Source organism: Onychomys torridus, chromosome 2, assembly GCF_903995425.1.
Source record: "Onychomys torridus chromosome 2, mOncTor1.1, whole genome shotgun sequence".
NCBI classification, from domain to species: Eukaryota; Metazoa; Chordata; class Mammalia; order Rodentia; family Cricetidae; genus Onychomys; species Onychomys torridus.
Genome location: NC_050444.1, coordinates 147,996,523 through 148,015,095, shown reverse-complemented (window position 1 = coordinate 148,015,095; position 18,573 = coordinate 147,996,523). Strand labels below are relative to the sequence as shown.

The window sequence follows — 18,573 nt, the reverse complement described above, 5'->3', positions numbered from 1 at the left end:
AACAATCTCTCCAGCCCCAGGTGTACATTTCTTATTGTCATATGCATCATGTTATATAAATTTTCATATGTATAAATTTAATGACTTATATGAAGACCCCCCAGAATATGTTATCAATGGAAGGCTACGTCCTATTCACTTCTTACTTTGTACCTACTGGGGACTGAATGTAGGGCCTCATACAAAGTCTCTACAATTGAGCTATATTACCAGTCCTCTCTGTACTTTGAGACAGGGTTTCTCTGTTTTCCAGGCTGGCACTCTACCACTGAGCTTTGTCCTTAAACTTTAGATTTTAAACATTTTTGTTTTGTTTTGTTTTGTCTTTTGAGACAGGGTTTCTCTGTGTAGCCTTTCCTGGACTAGCTCTGTAGACCAGGCTGGCCTCAAACTCACGGAGATCCGCCTGCCTCTGCCTCCTGAGTGCTGGGATTACAGCCATGTGCCACTACTGCCTGGCATAAATTTTAGAAGTAATTAAAATATTGTTTAAAGCCGGGCGGTGGTGGTGCACATCTTTAGTCCCAGAGGCAGAGCCAGGTGGATCTCTGTGAGTTCGAGGCCAGCCTGAGCTACAGAGTGAGTTCCAGGACAGGCACCAAAGCTATACAGAGAAACCCTGTCTCGAAAAACAAAAACAAAACCAAAAATTACTCCATTTAAAAAGTGCTCTTTAATCCCTCAAAATGCCAAATGTGTAACACACACACACACACACACACACACACACACACACACACACATTCCCAACCTCAATTCTACCCTCAGGTAAAAATAAAACAAGAACCCCTACTGCTCCACAGCATCTCTCAGCACCCTGCAGCTCCTTCAGAAAACCTCCTGGTGAATGGGGCCCCTCCCTGAGCAGAAGTCAAAACACCGAGGAAGCTGTTGTCATAGTCACTTTATTGAATCTAGGGCACATGAGGGGCCAGACACCAGCCTTACCTCCAGCCCCACTCACTGCCTTTCTGGGTCCCCTTTTGCCTGGAATGTCCTTCTAAGCTTGGTCAGCAAGCTCCTACTCACTCTCCCCTGCCCAGGAATGCCCCAGGCAGTGCTCCAGGATTAGCCTGGCCTCTGAGCTTCCTTTGACAGTTTGTTAGGTGCTAAAGCCTGGAGTCCCGGGAAACAGCGAAGGAGATAGAACTCAGAATCACAAGTGCGCCTTGTGGGAGAGGAGCTGGAAAGAGTGTGCAGGACACACAGGCCATTGCTCCATATGAGACTTAAGGCTGGGGCTGTGGTGATGGGGGATGGGCAGTGGGTGGGCATTTTTGTCTTTGGAGGCTCTCTGGAACCCAGTGATTCAGGCAGGGGTGCAGGGACAGTAAGATTAAATGCTACCCATCTTTTGACCTGTTTCCTTCCCTCCACCAGTGCAATATGGTGGAGGATGGCTGCTGAGGCTTCCTCTCCCTCTCAGATCAAATGTGACACTGGCCAAGGACTCATCTCCCACCCAACAACCTGGAACCCCCAGACCAGGGTGCTGACCAGAGCTGGACCCCAATAATTAGCCCTGACAGGAAGCAGGGAAGGAACACTGAGAAAGATCTACTCCCTCATCTCTTCCGCTCCCAGGGCAGAGAACTGGTCAGGGACGCTGTAACTCCCAGTCAATCCCCAGGTCCAAGGGTTGGCTAGCACCATCTTGACCATTGAGCTTGTAGGCAGGGAGTCATGGCCTGCCAGACAGAAACAATTTTACCAGGCCTTGTTCCCATCTGGAGCCAAGTCCAGGCCTTTGTCCCTTCCAGCGCCCTGTCTCGCCCTGCCAGCTCCCACCCTGCCAGCTCCCACCCTGCCAGCTTTCACTTAGTCTTCTGATGGAGTTTGCGCCGCACCAGCTGGCTGAGAAGCAGGGCCGTGAGGATGCTGCTACCCACCGTGAGCAGGAAGAGGCCAGAGAAGTTGTGGGGGCAACGGGCATGCAGAGGCTCATAGATGGGCCTCCGGGCCTGATAGTCCAGCGTCACAGCCTCTAGCTGGGCCAATGTGCACAGCACCAAAAAGACATGGAAAACCTGGTGTCCCTGCCCAAAGATGTGGCAGCTGCCGGGGAACCAACTCTCGGGCATGACGGTGGAGAAAAACGCAGCGGCCAGAAGGAAGAAAACCACCTGGCACTTGTGATAGAGAAGAGCGGGGTCTTCCTCGGCAGGGAGAGGGGACACTATGATGCGGTGCACCACGGGGCTGATGTCCAGCGCATAGGCCAGCGCCGAGGGCACCTCCTGGCAAGTTCGGCCCAGCAGGCCTAGTTTCTGGCTGTACTTGTTGTAGCAGGAGCCGGCACAAGACAGCCAGGCCAAAAAAGCAGCCATGGGCAGGAAGATGGCCTGTACCTGGGCATGCCAGGAGGGCTCAATGGCATAGTAGAAGTGCGCCAGGGCACTGCCAAACTGGTACACGGCTACGCCCACATAGTCCAGGAAGAAGAAGCTGTAGTGCCAAAATTCCGACTTGGCTTGCAGGAGGTGCGCCAGGGCACTGAAGGAGAGGTAGGTGAAGGAGGCCAGGACGATGATGAAGAGCGGCAGGGCGTGCGGGTCCTCCCAGAAGTCCACACTCCCCACCAAGATGACCAGGCGCAGCAGCAGCGCCAGGGCGGCCAGCAGGTGGGTCCACACGTTCACAGCCTCATTGTGCTGTTGGAAGAGCGTGCGGAAGTAGAAACACCAGTTCTGATGCAGCGGCCGGTAGCCGGCGTAGATGTATGGCTTCCAGAAGAGGGGCGGCACCTCAGCCCGGTCCACCGTGAACACGGGCTCTGGCTGCAGAGGCTTCTGGCCCACGTGCCACAAGCTGGACAGCAGGTGGCTGAACTTCTGGGCTACTGCCATCGCCATGCCGGGGGCCTGAGCAGGAAACTGGGAGAGAGGTCAGGGCTAAGTCAAGGTCCTTGTGTGTCTACCTGGGGCTCTGATGCCCCAGACTTCCTCCCATCTCCCATACCCTGTCCTCAGGCTGAGTTTGAGAACCAAAGAGCGACCCTAAAAAAGCCAAGCTCTCTCCTCTGGCATTCTCAGAACAGGGCCCGACAGAGTAGACGCTCAGTGGTAGAACTCTAGCAGAGCCACAGTACCCAGGGTAAATCATGAGAGTGAACAGTTTTCTAAAAGTACTTTGACCTTGAAGAATCATTGTGGAAAACCGTGATTGTTTTCCATGATTTGTAGAATTGTTTTTTCTGAAGGGGGTGTTACAGTTTTTGCATGACTTTGGTCACAAGACGCCTCTGGCACACCTGAAGCTCTTGGATTATTGTGTGCTGCAAACGGTACACGGTAAAGGACTACCTAAAGTAGCAGGTAGCGATGCTTATCTTTAGAGAAACCTAGGATTAGAATAGGGACCTTGGTATGAGGAAATACTTTACCTGAAAAATAACTTTGTGTTACCATCAATAAATATGCCTTTGTGCTGTTTGGGGTTCCATTCATGGGAGCTGGACCTTCTTGTTGACCTCTTTCTTCCAGCCAGTCACACAACACAGAACCCCCGACACTCAGTGCACGTGGAAGGGCCTCATTCATTCCTGGGGATCCCTAACTCAGTCACTTCCTTTCCAGTACAGTCACCACAGCAGCCTCAGCTGTTTTCTCTGCTTAAGTATAGAGGAGATGGGACAGGTTCTCTCAGACTGTGAGCTTGTACCACCATCCATGTTCACTGTGAGTGGCAATGACCCTGTTAACAGACCCAACTATCTCTACCCACAACCCATCCAGAGCTGCCAGGGAATCCACTGACCACCCCACCCCACATGACCTGCCCCTACTTCCTTCTCCAACCTAGCCACAGTCACAGCCACGCCAGACTCCTGTGGCTACTGCCTCATGTCATAGCTTTGCACAAATTGTCCCCTCTAATGGGGTTCCTCCCATCTTGCCTACTAGGCAAACTCCTAGTCACTCCTCAAAACCTATTTCTTGGGCCGGAGAGATGGCTCAGAGGTTAAGAGCACCGACTGCTCTTCCAGAGGTCCTGAGTTCAATTCCCAGCAACCATATGGTGGTTCACAACCATCTGTAATGAGATCTGGCACCGTCTTCTGTATATATAATAAATAAATAAATCTTTAAAGAAAAAAAAAAACCTATTTCTTCTTTGTCCCCCGGACCTCTCTACTTGAGTGCCTACCATCCAACTCTTACGCCTCTCAAGGGCATTAACTGTGTTACTATGAGCTCAAAGAGGTTGGGCAATTTGTCTCCATACTTCGTGAACTTGTAGTGTGCAGCAAGTGGCTTGTACTGTTTTCTAGATGAAAGAACAGCATGATGCATTCTGGAAACACTTCAAGAGCCAACTCCAAAAGCCACTTTTCCCTGAGAGAAGTCTCAGGATCCAGTCCTATAGAATCACCCCTTTCCTCAGCCCTGCCAGTCTCCTCTCTGCTGCCCTTGGAGCCGAATTCCAGATAAACCAAACTTAACGGCTCATCCTGGAACTCAAAGCTTGACTGCCCCGTCCTGATTCCCAGCTAGCCTAGTCAAGCCCCGAACACACCCAACTTCCTTCCTTCCTTCATTCCTCTGCTGTCACTGCGCCTGCTGTCGCCCAGGGGGATGAGTTCACAGAGACAGTGGCAGCGTGCACAGGGCCTGCACAGGTCTGAGCCAGATCAGGGAGGGGAAGAAGTGAACACAACCCCACACTGCCCGTGGCTGTGTCAGAGGAGCAGCAGGTGTCAGCCCACCAGGAGGGAACTCCCTGATGGGTGAATCTCTGGTAGGCAAGGTCCCAAGACCCAAGACCCCAGAGTGTCTTTCGCTTCTGCTGTGCCTGCACATGTTTGCCACTGCCGTCTTTCTCTGGTGTCTGTCATGGTGTAATGGGTGTGGGGGGATCCCCACTGCCCGTAATGTAGTGTGTTTATATCATGGAGACATCCCTTTCTACTGGGCATTTTTACCTATGGATTTTTTGTTTGTTTGCTTGTTCTTGTTTTTGTTTTTTTGAGACAGGGTTTCTCTGTGTAGCTTTGCACCTTTCCTGGAACTCATTCTATAGCCCAGGCTGGCCTTGAACTCTCAGAGATCTGTCTGCCTCTGCCTCCTGAGTGCTGGGATTAAAGGCGTGTGCCACCACCGCCCGGCAAAATAAAGTTTTGATAATTAAAAATATAAACAAGGAAGTGTCTCACTGCCACAACACATGAGTTCCTATTGAGGAGTCTTATAGCCTGTGGCTTAGGTTAAGGATTAAGACAAACAATTGAAGGGGCTGGAGAGATGGCTCAGCAGTTTAGAGCACTGGCTGCTCTTCCAGAGGACCTAGGCTCAACTCCCAGCAACCACATGGCAGCTCACAACTCTCTATAACTTGAGGGTCCAACACCCTCACACAGACATACCTACAGGCAAAACACCAATAAAGTAAAAATGAATTTTAAAAAAGAAAGAAAAACAATTGATTCCCAGTTAGCCCAGCTAGCTTAAATTCTTTTATTGTTAATGTTGGGAGATGTGTTCACAGGTTTCAGAGTGCATCATCACAGCTGAAACAAAGCTTTGAAAATAACTTAAAGTTAGACTAAGATGTTTTTGTCAAATAACTTTGAGGTAAAAATACCCAAGAAGATAATCTAGTTTTAGAAAGGCACGTAGCTAAATTCAGAACTCTTTAAGGTCAGGGAACAAGAACAAAGCAGTCCAATTATTACTAGCTGACACACCTTTCTTGCTAGGATTGGTTGATGACCAAAGGTGATGAATGATTACTTATACCCATTTCCACCCTCAATCTCCTGATATTAAAAAAAAACTATTGATGAGTGGGTATGAACCCTAAAGATTTAAAGCAGAGATGACTGATTCTTTTTCATATATAAAAGTTTGGGTTTGTGATTCCTTTGAGATTCCTTAGAAGATTACCTTTCAAGGTAAGTAATAAAGTGATTGGCCCTTTCTTTGTAACTGCAAAATGCAGCCTACCCATAAAAGACCTGACTGAGAAGAGTATCTTGTTGCCCACATGGTTAATCTATAACAACTTGCCTGGGTATGAATGTACATGGGTTCTTGGAATAATTGTTTTTCTCCTGTAATACACAAAATGTTTAGTCATGTAAGGGAAGGGAAACACGCTGTTTTTACTGTTTGTCTTGTATTCATGTAATCACTCACTGGAAAAACAGAGTGTAACCAACTTTTATGACACCTGAAAGAGTGTGCTGGGTTCATAAGCTGCAAGAAAAAGAATAAAGGTAGAGTTAAAATGGGCTAGAAGGAAAACATCAAGAATGAGAGCCAGAACTGCAAGGGAGACATCAGGAGTAAAGAGAGAATCAGAAGGAAAACAGGAAGAATGAGAGAAGGAAATCACCAGGAAAATCAGGAACAGAGAATGCAAAAGAAGAAGAAAGAAAAGGCCTGAAGGAAACCATCAGGAGAGTGTGTGAGTGTCTTTTTCCCTGATCCCCTCAGATAGAAAAGTCTAGTACACACGCCTCCATGGCTCCCTGAGCTGTCTGGAGGCTGGCCCCCCACGCAGCGATACCATGTCCCTAACTGAGAGGCTACCTCCAATTGATAACCGCTCACAAAGGAAAACTCATTTTCTCCAATGGAGACTCCAGTGGAGTCTCACTGGTGTACAAGCCACCCTTGGGGCAGGCTGCATGCCCAGCAGTAGGTGGCCAACACAAAACAAACTCAGTGGCTTTTTTTTTTTAACCCTATTTTTTGCTTATATATTATGGTTTCTGATTTGTTTTTTATGAGTGATCTGTGTGTGTGAATGTGTGCATCTCAGCCTCTATCGGTGTTTATAGTAAGTATGGTTTCTGATTTGTTTTTTATGAGTGATCTGTGTGTGTCTCAGCATTTCTTTTTTTTTTTTTTTTCCAGAGCTGAGGATCGAACCCAGGGCCTTGCACTTGCCAGGCAAGCGCTCTACCACTGACCTAAATCCCCAGCCCCTGTCTACAGCATTTATATACGTTTCCTGTGATTTTTCTTCAGCCCTTTTTTCCTGTTTGTTTGTGTGTTTTGTTCTATTCTGGTTTGTTGGTTATTTTTTGGTGTGTTTTTTAAAAATCTTTTATTTTTATGTGCACTGGTGTTTTGTCTGCATGTGTGTCAGTGTGGGGGTACCAGATTCCCTGGAACTGGAGTTACAGAGAGTGTGAGCTGCTATGTGGGTGCTGGGAATTGAACCCGGGTCCTCTGAAAGAGCAGTTGTGCTCTTTACTAAGCCATCTCTCCAGCCTCCCACCCACACCATTTGTTTAGTTTTATTTTATTTTATTATTAATATTTTAGATGCCTGCTTGTATTGTAATGAGAAAAAGAAAGGAAGGAAGGGAGGGAGGGAGGGAGGGAGGGAGGGAGGAAGGAAGGAAGGAAGGAAGGAAGGAAGGTATGGTTTGGGTGTGGTTTGGGGTGAGGGGAAGTGGGGAGGATAGGGAATGAGTTGGTGAAAGGAGACTGTAATCAAAATACATTGTATGGAAAAAATTATATTTTCAATAAAAGTGTTTCCTCTATGACAAAAAAAGAGGTAGGCAGAAAGAGAGAGAGAGAAAGAAAGAAGGAAAGAAAGAAAGAAGGAAGGAAGGAAGGAAGGAAGGAAGGAAGGAAGGAAAGGAAAAGAAAGCCAGAAAGAGACAGGAGAAAACACATTGACATTGAATACCAGCATCCCTTTCTTTCTGTCTCCTGACTGGGGATTCCTGAAGCCCTGCCGCCATGCCGGCTGGACCGTGATGCACTGCACCCTCAGACTGTGAGCCACAACAAGCCCTTCCTCACACTGGTTACTTTTGTCAAGGATTTTGTCACAGGGAAAAGAAAATGACTAATATTTAAGACATGGTGTCAGGGGCTCTTTGTCAATCATTTAATAAACACAGCACAATTGCCTGGCATCTGCTGCTTTATGTGGGCTTATCATTTGTGCTGGTTGGTTTTACGTCAACTAGATACAAGCTAGAGTCATCAGAAAAGAGGGAGCCTCAGTTGAGAAAGCTGAGATAAGATCTGGCTGCAGGCAAGTCTAGAGGGCATTTTCTTAAGTAGTGATCATCAATGGGTGAGGACCCAGTCCATTGTGGCTAGCGCCATCCCTGAACTGGTGGTCCTGGGGTCTGTAAGAAAGCAGGCTGAACAAGCCATGAGGAGCAAGCCAGTAAGCAGCACTCCTCCAAGGCCTCTGCATCAGCTCCTGCCTCCAGGTTCCTGCCCCGTGTGAGGTCCTGTCCTGGCTTCCTTAGATGTGTGATGTGGAAGCATAAGCCAAATCAACCCTTTCCTCCCCAGGTTTCATCACAGCAGTGGTAACCCTAACTAGGTCCTCATCATTCATTAACTCAAGTAACTCCTGGTATCTGCCAGACGACTCCCTCAACAAGCTTTCTGGACTCAGCATGCACGGGTGCTCTGTCCACAGATCATCAGCTGTCTGACAAGGCCACCTTTGTCCCAGCCATTGTATGCACCAGAGCTATGTTCTCACAGACTCCCTGCCACTACCCCAGACCACCCAGAGGATCCATGCACAGTTCAAGCACCTATAGAGATGGCATCAGGACCTGCCCCAAGCCTGTCCTCCCTCCCTAAACTCCCACTCTCTAGGCTTCAGGAGTTCGATCATCAGGAGGCAGAAGCAGGTGGATCTCTGAGTCTGAGAACAGCCAGGGCTACATAAAGAAATGCTGTTTTGAAAAAGGAACAAACAATTCAATCAGTCACTATCCATGGGGCTCCTTAGCACAGCGAGTGTGGTGCTGTTCTGCTTCCTTCACCCCAGAGAGCCTGACTCAGGGCAAACTCAGGAAGCAGGTCCTTTAGATGGACTACTAACAAGGACTATTAATTTCCACCCAGGGCTTCTTCCTCTTCCCAAGAGACTGGACTTCAGCCCTAACAATTTGGCCTCCTTTCATGTCCACGATTTTGTCTGCAGGGGCAGACTAGGCTTCAGAACACATTTCACAAGGAAACTAGACCTGGCCGTTCCCTCCTAGACATAGCCAGCATAGCGAGCTTCCGTTCTGCCGTGGGAACAGTGAGGCTGGATAAAGCTGTGCACACCTAGTTACTGGGTCCCTGTGATCTCTTGAGTCCACTCCCAGGCTCCATCTCCCCACTCCTGGGACTTCCCAAGGCATGAGAACACATCCGAGGCTCTGAGAAGTTCTATGGCAAAGTGTACTGGCTTTGTTGAACCTACGTGTGCCAAGTTTACATGACTTACCCTTCCTTTCCCAATCAAGCACAAGCTAAAATCAAACAGCTGTTCACTCTGTGCTTGTTGTAATAATTCTTTTTTTTCCCCCTGTTCTTTGAGACAGGAGTTCCCTGTGTACCCCTGGCTATCCTGGAATTCACTCTGTAGATCAGGCCAGCCCTGAACTCACAGAGCTCTTGCCTGCCCAAGTGCCACCCAGCATAATAAATTCTTGTAACTTCCCTGGACGGTAAGTCCTAGTACACTCATTGTGTTTTTCAGATGGTACAGTCTGAGAGATGAAGAGGTTCTCACTCTCGGGAAGACAGGTGGGGACCCAGTTCTCTGCCTGCAAACTTGGACACTTACCAACTTCTCTGCTGCTGGCCTGCCTCCTGGGACACCCTCCTGCTCCTCTGGAACAACACTGCTAAATATCAATCTGCAGCAGGCAGTCCAGGTTTGTGTAAATTATTTCCTTAGGCCTCTAGTCTCCCTCAGTCTTAGCCTCTTGATCTGCGCCAGGGGAGCCCTGCCTCGCAGCCGCTCCTCAGGAGGCAGACAATACAGGCACACAACCCCATGCACCTAGACATAATGGGCCCTCAACACTGGACCCAGAGGCAGCATTTTAGGGGAACAGAGGTCCCATGGCTTGGTTTCTGTTAGACTACTGGCAGGTAAATCTATTTTCAGAATTAGGTCCTATCTTCTGAACCTATAGAGACCTCAAACCCAGAGGAAAGAAAGCAGGGAGCAAGGACAGAGGTCAAGCCTGAGCCAGAAGGAAAGGGGTAATCAAGAGATCAGCAGACATCCAGAGTGATCTGCCAATCAGGCAGCCAGGCCTTTCCTGTCCCGGACAGCCAGCCCAGCACACTGCCACAGCACCCTCACCCACTAGGCCTCTTAGATTGTACTGGGTACCTGGGGGTGTTTCTCTGGAGCCTGGGGCCAATGACATCTGCTGTGGAGCTGCAGAAAGTCACCAGATGCCAAGCGCTAAGTGGCACAGGTGAGGGACACTAGAGGTGGGGTTTCCAAGGGCCTGGAAGTGTCTTGTGTGATGTCACAGGAGGGCGGGGCTGAAGATGCCTTCCTTTGTTTCAGTCCCCCACACTAGTAAAATCCAGGCCCAGCCACAAACAACACCTCTGTGGCAGAGGATATTGCTGTCTGGAAAGCTGTGATGTACCCAAGATCATCCAACAAAGGAAGAGCCAAGCCAGCTGGTACCAAGTGGCTGGGGTCTGGGAGATGGGGGTCGGATACACTTGGCGGGTTCCTATCCCTTATTCAGCGGGAATCAGAAGGGAAGTTAGGAACAGAAGGGTAAGTGAGCCCCTAAGGGTGGACACGCCTTTGATCCCAGCACTCTGGAGGCAGAGACAGGCAGATTTTTTGAGTTCCAGGCCAGCCTGGTCTACACAGCAAGTTCAGGACAGCCAGCGCTACACAGAGAAACCCTGTCTTGGGGGTGGTGGTAAGCGTCTACTTTCTTAGGAAGACTTGTTGGGAGATGGGCTTTAGGGGCAATCAAATGTGACACTGGAGCCCATAAAACAGAAGCTCCGCTGCCTTGGGCCACTGACTGACTCTCTGGCTCTTAGCTCCCTTATGGGAAGGAATCGCTCACCTTGTAGATTGCGGCAGAGACTCAAAAGACTGGAACTAAGTTTGAACACTAGTTAGGGACTCAGTAAACCACAGATGCCATGTTTATGAGTACTAGTAGAGTGGTTAGAGAAAATCCCAGCTTGAGATTAGCTTGACGGGTTCTTTCAAAAATCTGGCCTTGGACTGAGAGTGTGGCCTGGCAGGCACAAGGCCCAAGGTTCCACCCCAGCACAAAAACAAAAACCTTCAATCTGAGCCAATGGATTGGGGGGGGCTGGGGGAGGGAATACGGGGATGGGAGGGTGGACAGAAAGTTAACTGTATCCTAGCCTGGTGTCAAGGTGCCCCCCTATAATTTCAGCACTTGGGAGGATCAGAAGTTGAAAGATCATCCTTGGCCATATAGAGCAAGTACAAAGCCAGCCTGGGCTACATGAGACCGTCTTGGGGAGGGGGGTGGTTAACTGTCTCCTGAAACTTTTACCTGATCCTTGGGGACATATTTAAGGGCCAGGGAAACTAGAGTATGGACCCCTGAGGACACGGAACTATTTAATAATTAAGTTGTTCTCAGCAAGGAACATTCAGGGTAACACCCTTCTGGATTCCAGGATCCCTGAAAATTGGCACTTGCCCACAGACCCAGGAAAGGTGGCTGGGACGTGACTTCCCCAAAGGAGGAGTCTTAACCCCAGCTGTCCTGTCACAGAGCTAGAAGACACCAGAGAGTAAACTGTGTAAGCAGGCAAGCCAAAAGACAGATGGCCTGGGGCTGGAGGGATGCCTTAGTAGCTAAGAGTCTGTCTGTCCTGCTCGCCTAGAGGATCTGAGTTCAGTTTCCTGTACCCACAGACTCACAACTGCCTGTAACTCCAGCTCTAGGGGATCTAGTGCCTTTAACTCTATTGGCATCTGCACTTACATGGGCACAAACCACATTTAGAAATATACATAATTGTAAATCAATTTTTTTTTTTTTTAAGATAGATGCCCTGGCCTAGCCAGGGCAGGGCATAGGCTGCCAAAAGGAAGTGGGAATTCTGGTCCTCCCATCCCCGTTCTCCAAGCCTACTAACTCATACTCCCTTTTCCTAAATCCCAGGTCACCTCTTCACCTTCTCTTCCAAGGCTTGCCAACTCCAGTTCCTCCTGAAGTTCTCATACATATTGGCTGGTACCTTCCGGCTGGCTGTGGGTCATCAGGAGAAAGCAGGCTTTGGAGACAGCGAGCCCTGACCACCCTCCCTCCATGCTCAGGCTTCACCCAGTGCTTTCTAACTTGAACCCACCAGGCCATCCCCACAGATCAGGGAACACAGGGAATGATGGGATTCCTGCTCTACGGTTTCACCCACACAGATGCCTATGGGGGGAAGTCAGGCAAAAGGCCACTGTGAAGAAGACAGGACCACTGCCTGAAAGGGTGGGAGACCACTGCCCAACTCTGGGGGAGCCAAAAGTCCAGGTTTTGTGTGGGCATGGAATCTGAGGTCCAGAACTTACTGGCTTGGTAACTTTGTGAGAATTCCTCTGAGCTGGTTTCCTCAGAGGCTGAAAAGAGCTACCACTGGCCTCTCGTAAAAACTGTCACTGCTTAGAGCTCATTACTTTTGTTGAGATCTCATGCTTGGCCACATAAGCCCTGGGTGGCTTGGACAAGCCCCTTCCACTTTGGGTCCTTTTTTTACGGGGGAAAAAACAAACAAACAAAAAAACAAATGAATTCACTTACTTCGAAGTGACCTGAAGCCCTATAACAGTCCATTTGCTATGGACTGTGAATGTGTATTACTCTCATTGGTTAATAATAAAGCTGTTTGACCAATAGCAAGGCAGGATAAAGTGAGGCGGGACAATCAAACTGAGGACTGGGATGAAGAAGGGTGGGGTTGAGAGAGAGACACCAGGGAGCCACCCAAGAAGCAAGATGCTAGAGGATTGGTAAAGCCACAGACCACATGGCAATACACAGATTAACCAAAGTGGGTTATTTAAAAGAAAGAGCTACACTTCCACAATTTGAGTAAAACATAGCTCTCAGAGCAGATGAAGACAGGTTTCCTCTGTATCCCAGAATCTAATCAGTATTTATATGTATAATGCAGCTATTATTTGGCTTAAAAGGGCTTATTGGGAAATGTTATCATTTATACTATTTTTTACAGAGAAAATATTTTACTGTTTAAAATAACCCTGGACTTTTAAATTATAACCTGTTTTTAATATTCAAGCTATCTGTGTATTATTTCTCCTGCAGTTGTACATAAAATGTTTTTACATTTAAAAAAAGGGGACAAATACTATAGAATTGTATTACATGAAATATGTAGAATATACAAATTCATAGAGACAGAAAGATTAGATGTTATCTCAAGACAGAGAAGAAAGGAATATAGAGCAATGATTTCCTAAGTACAGAATCTCTGTTTTGTACAATGGAAAAACTCCACAAATGGACAGGAGTATCAGGACATATCATGAATGTAATAAATCAATACCATTAATGTAATTAATGAATATCATAAATATAATTATTGAATGAATACTGTGAATGTAATCAATGAATACCACAAATGTAATTAATATCATGAGTTTAATTAATGAATATCATGAGTGTAATTAAAAAATCAATAAAATTTTTAAAAGTAATAAGCCTGAGCTATTGGCTGAGCATTTATAATGTGTGTTTATTTGGGACCAGGTGGTCAGGACAGAAAAACTCGGCCTCCGTTTACATCCATCAGTAGTTACTTTAGGCCTGCTATGCTCCAGGAACTAGAGCTTTGACAATGATTAGAGCCAGCACATTAGCACGGTTATTCCCTAGCCCTCAGGTGCATCAGGCCTCACTAAGGAACCAGGGTCAGCAGGCTTAGTCACCCCTGCCCTTCTTCGCCTCCTCAGCATGCAAAGCATCCACTGCTACTTTGTGGACCTGACTGCTCAGCACATGCTCTTAAAGTCTGTTTTATCTCGCCATGGAGAGCAAAGGTTGGCCTCAATAGATAAAGAGAATAAAGCCAGGATTCAGAAATTACACGGGGTACAAATGCCATGTCCCTCCTTCCTCCTGTCTTCTTCCCTTGACTCTTCCTTTTGTCTGTTTTTTGTGTGCGTGTGTACATGCGTATGCACACCCTTGTGTATGAATGCCCACATGTGGGGCTGTGTGGAGGCCAAAGTTCTGTGAGCTGACTTCCTCTATCACGCTCTGCCTTATTTTGAGGCAGGGTCTCTTGCTGAACCTGGAGCTCTCCAGTTGGGCTAGTTTGACTGGCCAGTGAGCCCCCTAAGCCCCACCCCACCCCTACCAGCCCTGGCTTTTCACATGGGTGCTGGAGATCCGAACTCAGATCCTCATGCTTACCCAGCAAGCACTTTACTGGATCAGCCCTCTTTGTCCTTTTCAGACAGGATCTTACCATGTTGCTCACACTGGCCTTCAAGTCATGATTCCCCTGCCTCTGCCTCCTGAGTGTTTGGATTACAGGTGTGTGCCACCATGCATACCTAATTTTTCATATTTCTATAAACCTGTTAAAAATAAATAAATAACCCAGTTGGGCATGGTGAAGCATGCCTTTAATCCCATCACTCGGGAGGCAGAGGCAGGTGAATCTCTGAGTTTGAGGCTAGCCAGGTCTACAGAGCAAGTTCCAGTACAACCAGGGCTACACAGAGAAACTCTGTCTCAAAATAAACCAATAAATAAATAACCCTAGCAATTGGGGGGCCTGAGACAGGAGTTCTGAGAGTTCCAAGCCAGCTTGGCCTATATACTAAGACCCTGCCTCAAAAATAATTTAATTTAATTTAGTTACTTGAGAGCAGAAGGGAAAATTACTTGAATCCAGAAGTTCAAGGCCCATGCGGGAAAACCAGCAAGATTCCCATCTACAAAAGATAAAGACTAGCAATAAAAAGTTTAGCCAGAGTTAACATTGGGACTGTGGGAGGCAAAACCTCCAGAGAGGTCATGAGGGGAAGATAAGCCATAGAGGACCCCAAATGCTTGTCCATTGGTCCATCTGCTGATCCAGGCCCACGGGCAAGAAAACACCAATGTTTATCTAACTCCAGAAACGGAGCTCCAGGCAACTTCTGGGCACCCAGTGAGTGAATGTAGATTGGACAAGTTCTGGCCGGCCTTCAGATCTCTCAGCAACCAGGTCACTTCCCTCTCTGCAAACCAATTCTCCAATTCAGCTCAACCAGTTTAAAGAAAAAGCCCCCTCCATGTCTTCCAGGGTGGAACAGAAACTGTCTGTAACTGTGCTGAGGGCCTCCATTTGTACTCGGGAATGTGATCAGAATGGAATGAGTCATTTTTAAGGAAATTCTTCCCAGGAGCTCAGACACCCCACTGCTCCAAGGAGAGTACCCTGAAAGGGGGAAACAGCCCAGAGAGGTTGGGCCAGCTAGCTCCAGCCACCCAATACAGGACACAGCCCTGGGACAGGGCCTGAGGCTGGATAGGGTACCCCTTCATCAGAGGGGAACCTGAGGCACACAGTCCTCCTGACAGGAGCTTCAACAAAGCATCCTCGGATGTCCAACAAGTCCAGGCCAGCCTGGAGACCTGTTGGGACACATGGCCTACAGCAGGCTTGAAGTCTGCAGAGGTTGCTACGGGGAAATCCCCCAGGTGAGTGGTGGGGTCTTGTCCCTTTTCCTCCCTAGAGCAATCTGGCTTCCCAGACATTAAGGGAGGGGTCCAATATTCTGGCCTGGTGGCCCTCCCACATCCCGAGAGCTTTCCTCAGGGTTCCCCAACAGGATCTGCACCCTACACCCACTCCTGCTCTTTCTTGCCTCATTACCCCCTTGCTCCTAGGGTGCACACAGGCTGTTCCTTGGGGGTGATCCTGCAGGCCCGCTCCCCTGTCTACCTTCTGCAGACTGGACTGAAGTATTCCCTCCATCCCACCAGCTCATGGGCCATGCTCCAGTCCTGGCCCTCCTCCCCTTCCTGACACGCTGCCCCTGGTCCCCCAAAACCTTCTGCTCTCTGCCCCCGCCCCCAGCTACGATGTTCCTCTCACCTCGCGGGGATAACCTCCGACTCTGCTTTTTCCTGTCCCCTCGCTGCTGATTCCCCTGGCGGTCTCTCCCGAACCCCTACCGGGAGGTGCTCCCCTACAGGACTGTCAGGGTCCTGTAGTTCTCAGCCTCGCCCCCTCTTCCGCCACCTGCCCACTTCCGCCACTGGGCACCGCGCACGTGCAGAGCTAGGAGCACACCCCCGAACCCCTGCGCCCACCGGAGGACCCCTCTACACCCAGCCCAGCCCCGGGATCTCCAGGCGCAGCCTCACCTGTGGCCAGAGCAGAGCCGAGAGCTGTCTGCTGCGTCCCGGCGGTGGAGTCACAGATAAAGCGGCGGCGGCCACGCCCCAAGCGCGGAGGGCGGCTCTGGACTCCAGGGACTCACACACGCCTCCGCTAGTCTGCAGCCTCCCGCCTGACGTTACGCAAGCTTCGGCTGCAGGAGGAGTCCCTCCCGATCGCATCCCGGGACTTCCTGTGGTCACAGTACAGTCTGAAATAGGAGGCCCAGAGATCCTAGGCTCGGCAGCGGGGCTGCAAGCTCCTGCTGAGTTTGTCCACCTCCCCCAAGTGCAGGCTTCCGTCTGGTGGTCGTTGCAAGAGTGGGATGAGTGTCCCAGCAAGAGCTCCCGACACACGTCGCTCATCCCTCACTGGGATACTGCAGCCGAGATCTGCTTGAGGGAGATGCTCCCCAAGCTGGATCTCTGGCTTATCAAGGTCTCACCCCATGACCTCGGGGAACTCCCCTGTCTTGGTTTGTCTAGATGTCTATCCTCAAAATAGCCTCTCCCTATTGTCAAATCTCCATCAGGGTGTGGACACATCCCTGTGCGTTTTTTAAAGTCAGGGTAGGCCTTCGTTCGGTAAATACTGGCTCACAGTGCCTCACGTGCCCCTTCCTGTGATGTGCAGAGACCCATACCTAACAAGTGGAGACCCAGACTGGGTCTTGAGTGCATAGGGCCTGACTGACAGAGGTAGGGGTCAGCTCTCAGTGAGCTTTTGAGTCTGGTGCGCTGGCACATTAACAGGATGGGAGCCTGGTGCTACCCAGCTCACCACCTGACCTTAGACAAGCCTCCTTGTTCTCTGGGCCTCAGTGTTAGGGAGCAGGATTTTTAGGGTTAGGTCAAACGGTGGGCATGGAGGTCTTTGGAAACCGAAAAATGTGTATTTCACTCTGTACTGTGATGAAGTATGTAATCTTAATGTGATAGTGTCAAACTGGCCTCTCCTTCAAGTTCAGACAAACCCGATGGGGGAAGGTGGCAGGCCTGCCATCCCAGCTACTCTGAAGGCTGAGGCAGGAGGATTGTTTGAGCCGAGGAGTTCAAGGCCAGCCTGGGCAACATAAGGCAACTCTGTCTCAATAGGATAAATAAAAACTAAAGACTTACCCAGCATCGTGGTGCACGCCTTTAAACCCAGCACTCAGAAGGCAGAAGTGGGGGAATCTCTGAGTTCGAGGCCAGCCTGGTCTACAGAGTGAGTTCCAGGACAGCCTGGGTTACACAGAGAAACCTGTCTTGAAAAAAAAAAAAAAAAAAAAAAAAAGCCAAACAAACAAAAAACCAAACCAAACCCAAACAAAAAAACACTAAAAACTTGGAAGATGGCTTGGATTCAGCTTCCATTTGGGGGAGGAAGGTCAAACTCAGTTTACTTTTATTCTTTGTTGTGTTTTGGTTTTGGTTTTTTTTGTTTTGTTTTGTTTTTAATTGGGTGGTTTTGTTGTTGTTGTTCATTTATGTGCTTTTAAAGACAGAGTCTCATGCAGTTTCTGCCTGGAACTCACTCAGTAGGAAAGGCTGGCCTTAAATTCCTGATCCCCAGGCTCCACCTCCCAAGTGTTGAGCCCACAGGCATACACCACCACATCACTTGCTTAGCTCACTTTTAAATCCACAGTTCATACTTACTGTGCTTGGCTTGTGGCAAACACTTGCTGTCTTGACCCAAACAAGCCCATGAAACAGGTACTGTGTTTAACCCACTTTGCACATGGGGGCAGTGAGCTCAGAGGGATCACAAGGGCTTTTTCCGTGACCTTGTCTAAGCCTGGAGCATTTCTTTGAGGTGAATGTGATGGCCACTGTTTTATGGATAGAAAAGTTGAGGCCTCAAGCCAGGAAAGATGTGTCCCAGCTCAGGCAGCTGGAGATGTGTCTGCCCCAGGCTCTGGGCAATGGCCCAGGAGGTGTGCTTGCAAGAGAGAAATCACTCAGCTATGACGCTCCACTGCGGATATCTGAGAGCCTAGTAATTCAGTAAGGACAGTGGTCGCCCATGTGGAGTCCATAACATATGCTGTTGATCTATGGCACGTAATAACATCGTACTTGTCTGTGGCTGAGGAAACAGGTTCCAGTGTTCTACCTGCCCAGGCCACACAGTCACTTTGCACTGGGCCTGGATCCAAGCTAGCTCTTATCTGTGGTGCAGGGCTGGTATGAAGGAGTAACCCTTCCTTAGCCTGTCCTGCTGTGCAGCAACTCCCGTCCCCAGCCCAGGCAGCAGGGCATTAGGGACACCACCTCCCACAGCTCAGTTCATTCAGACCATTGGGTGAGGCAGGAACTCGATGTTCCAGAAGCACAGACAGACCCCCTGCCACCCAGAATCCTTTGCACTCAGGACCTTTTGGTGTCATCCAGTTGTCTCAGATCCTAGAAACAAGATCTCCAGTGAGACTGGATCTCTAGGCTAGCCTCCCTCAAACCTCTGACAGAAG

At 49.0% G+C, this 18,573-nt stretch overlaps 1 protein-coding gene across 1 annotated transcript; it reads right to left on the bottom strand.

The window, feature by feature from the left end:
* Positions 1-889: 889 nt before the first annotated feature.
* Positions 890-16,264, bottom strand: Paqr7 (progestin and adipoQ receptor family member 7). The gene is made up of 2 exons (XM_036178996.1): positions 16,109-16,264; positions 890-2,873 (listed from the first exon to the last, which is right to left on the bottom strand). Exon 2 carries the CDS (start codon positions 2,850-2,852, stop codon positions 1,815-1,817), a length of 1,038 nt encoding a protein of 345 aa, XP_036034889.1. The 5' UTR covers positions 2,853-2,873; positions 16,109-16,264; the 3' UTR covers positions 890-1,814.
* Positions 16,265-18,573: the final 2,309 nt, after the last annotated feature.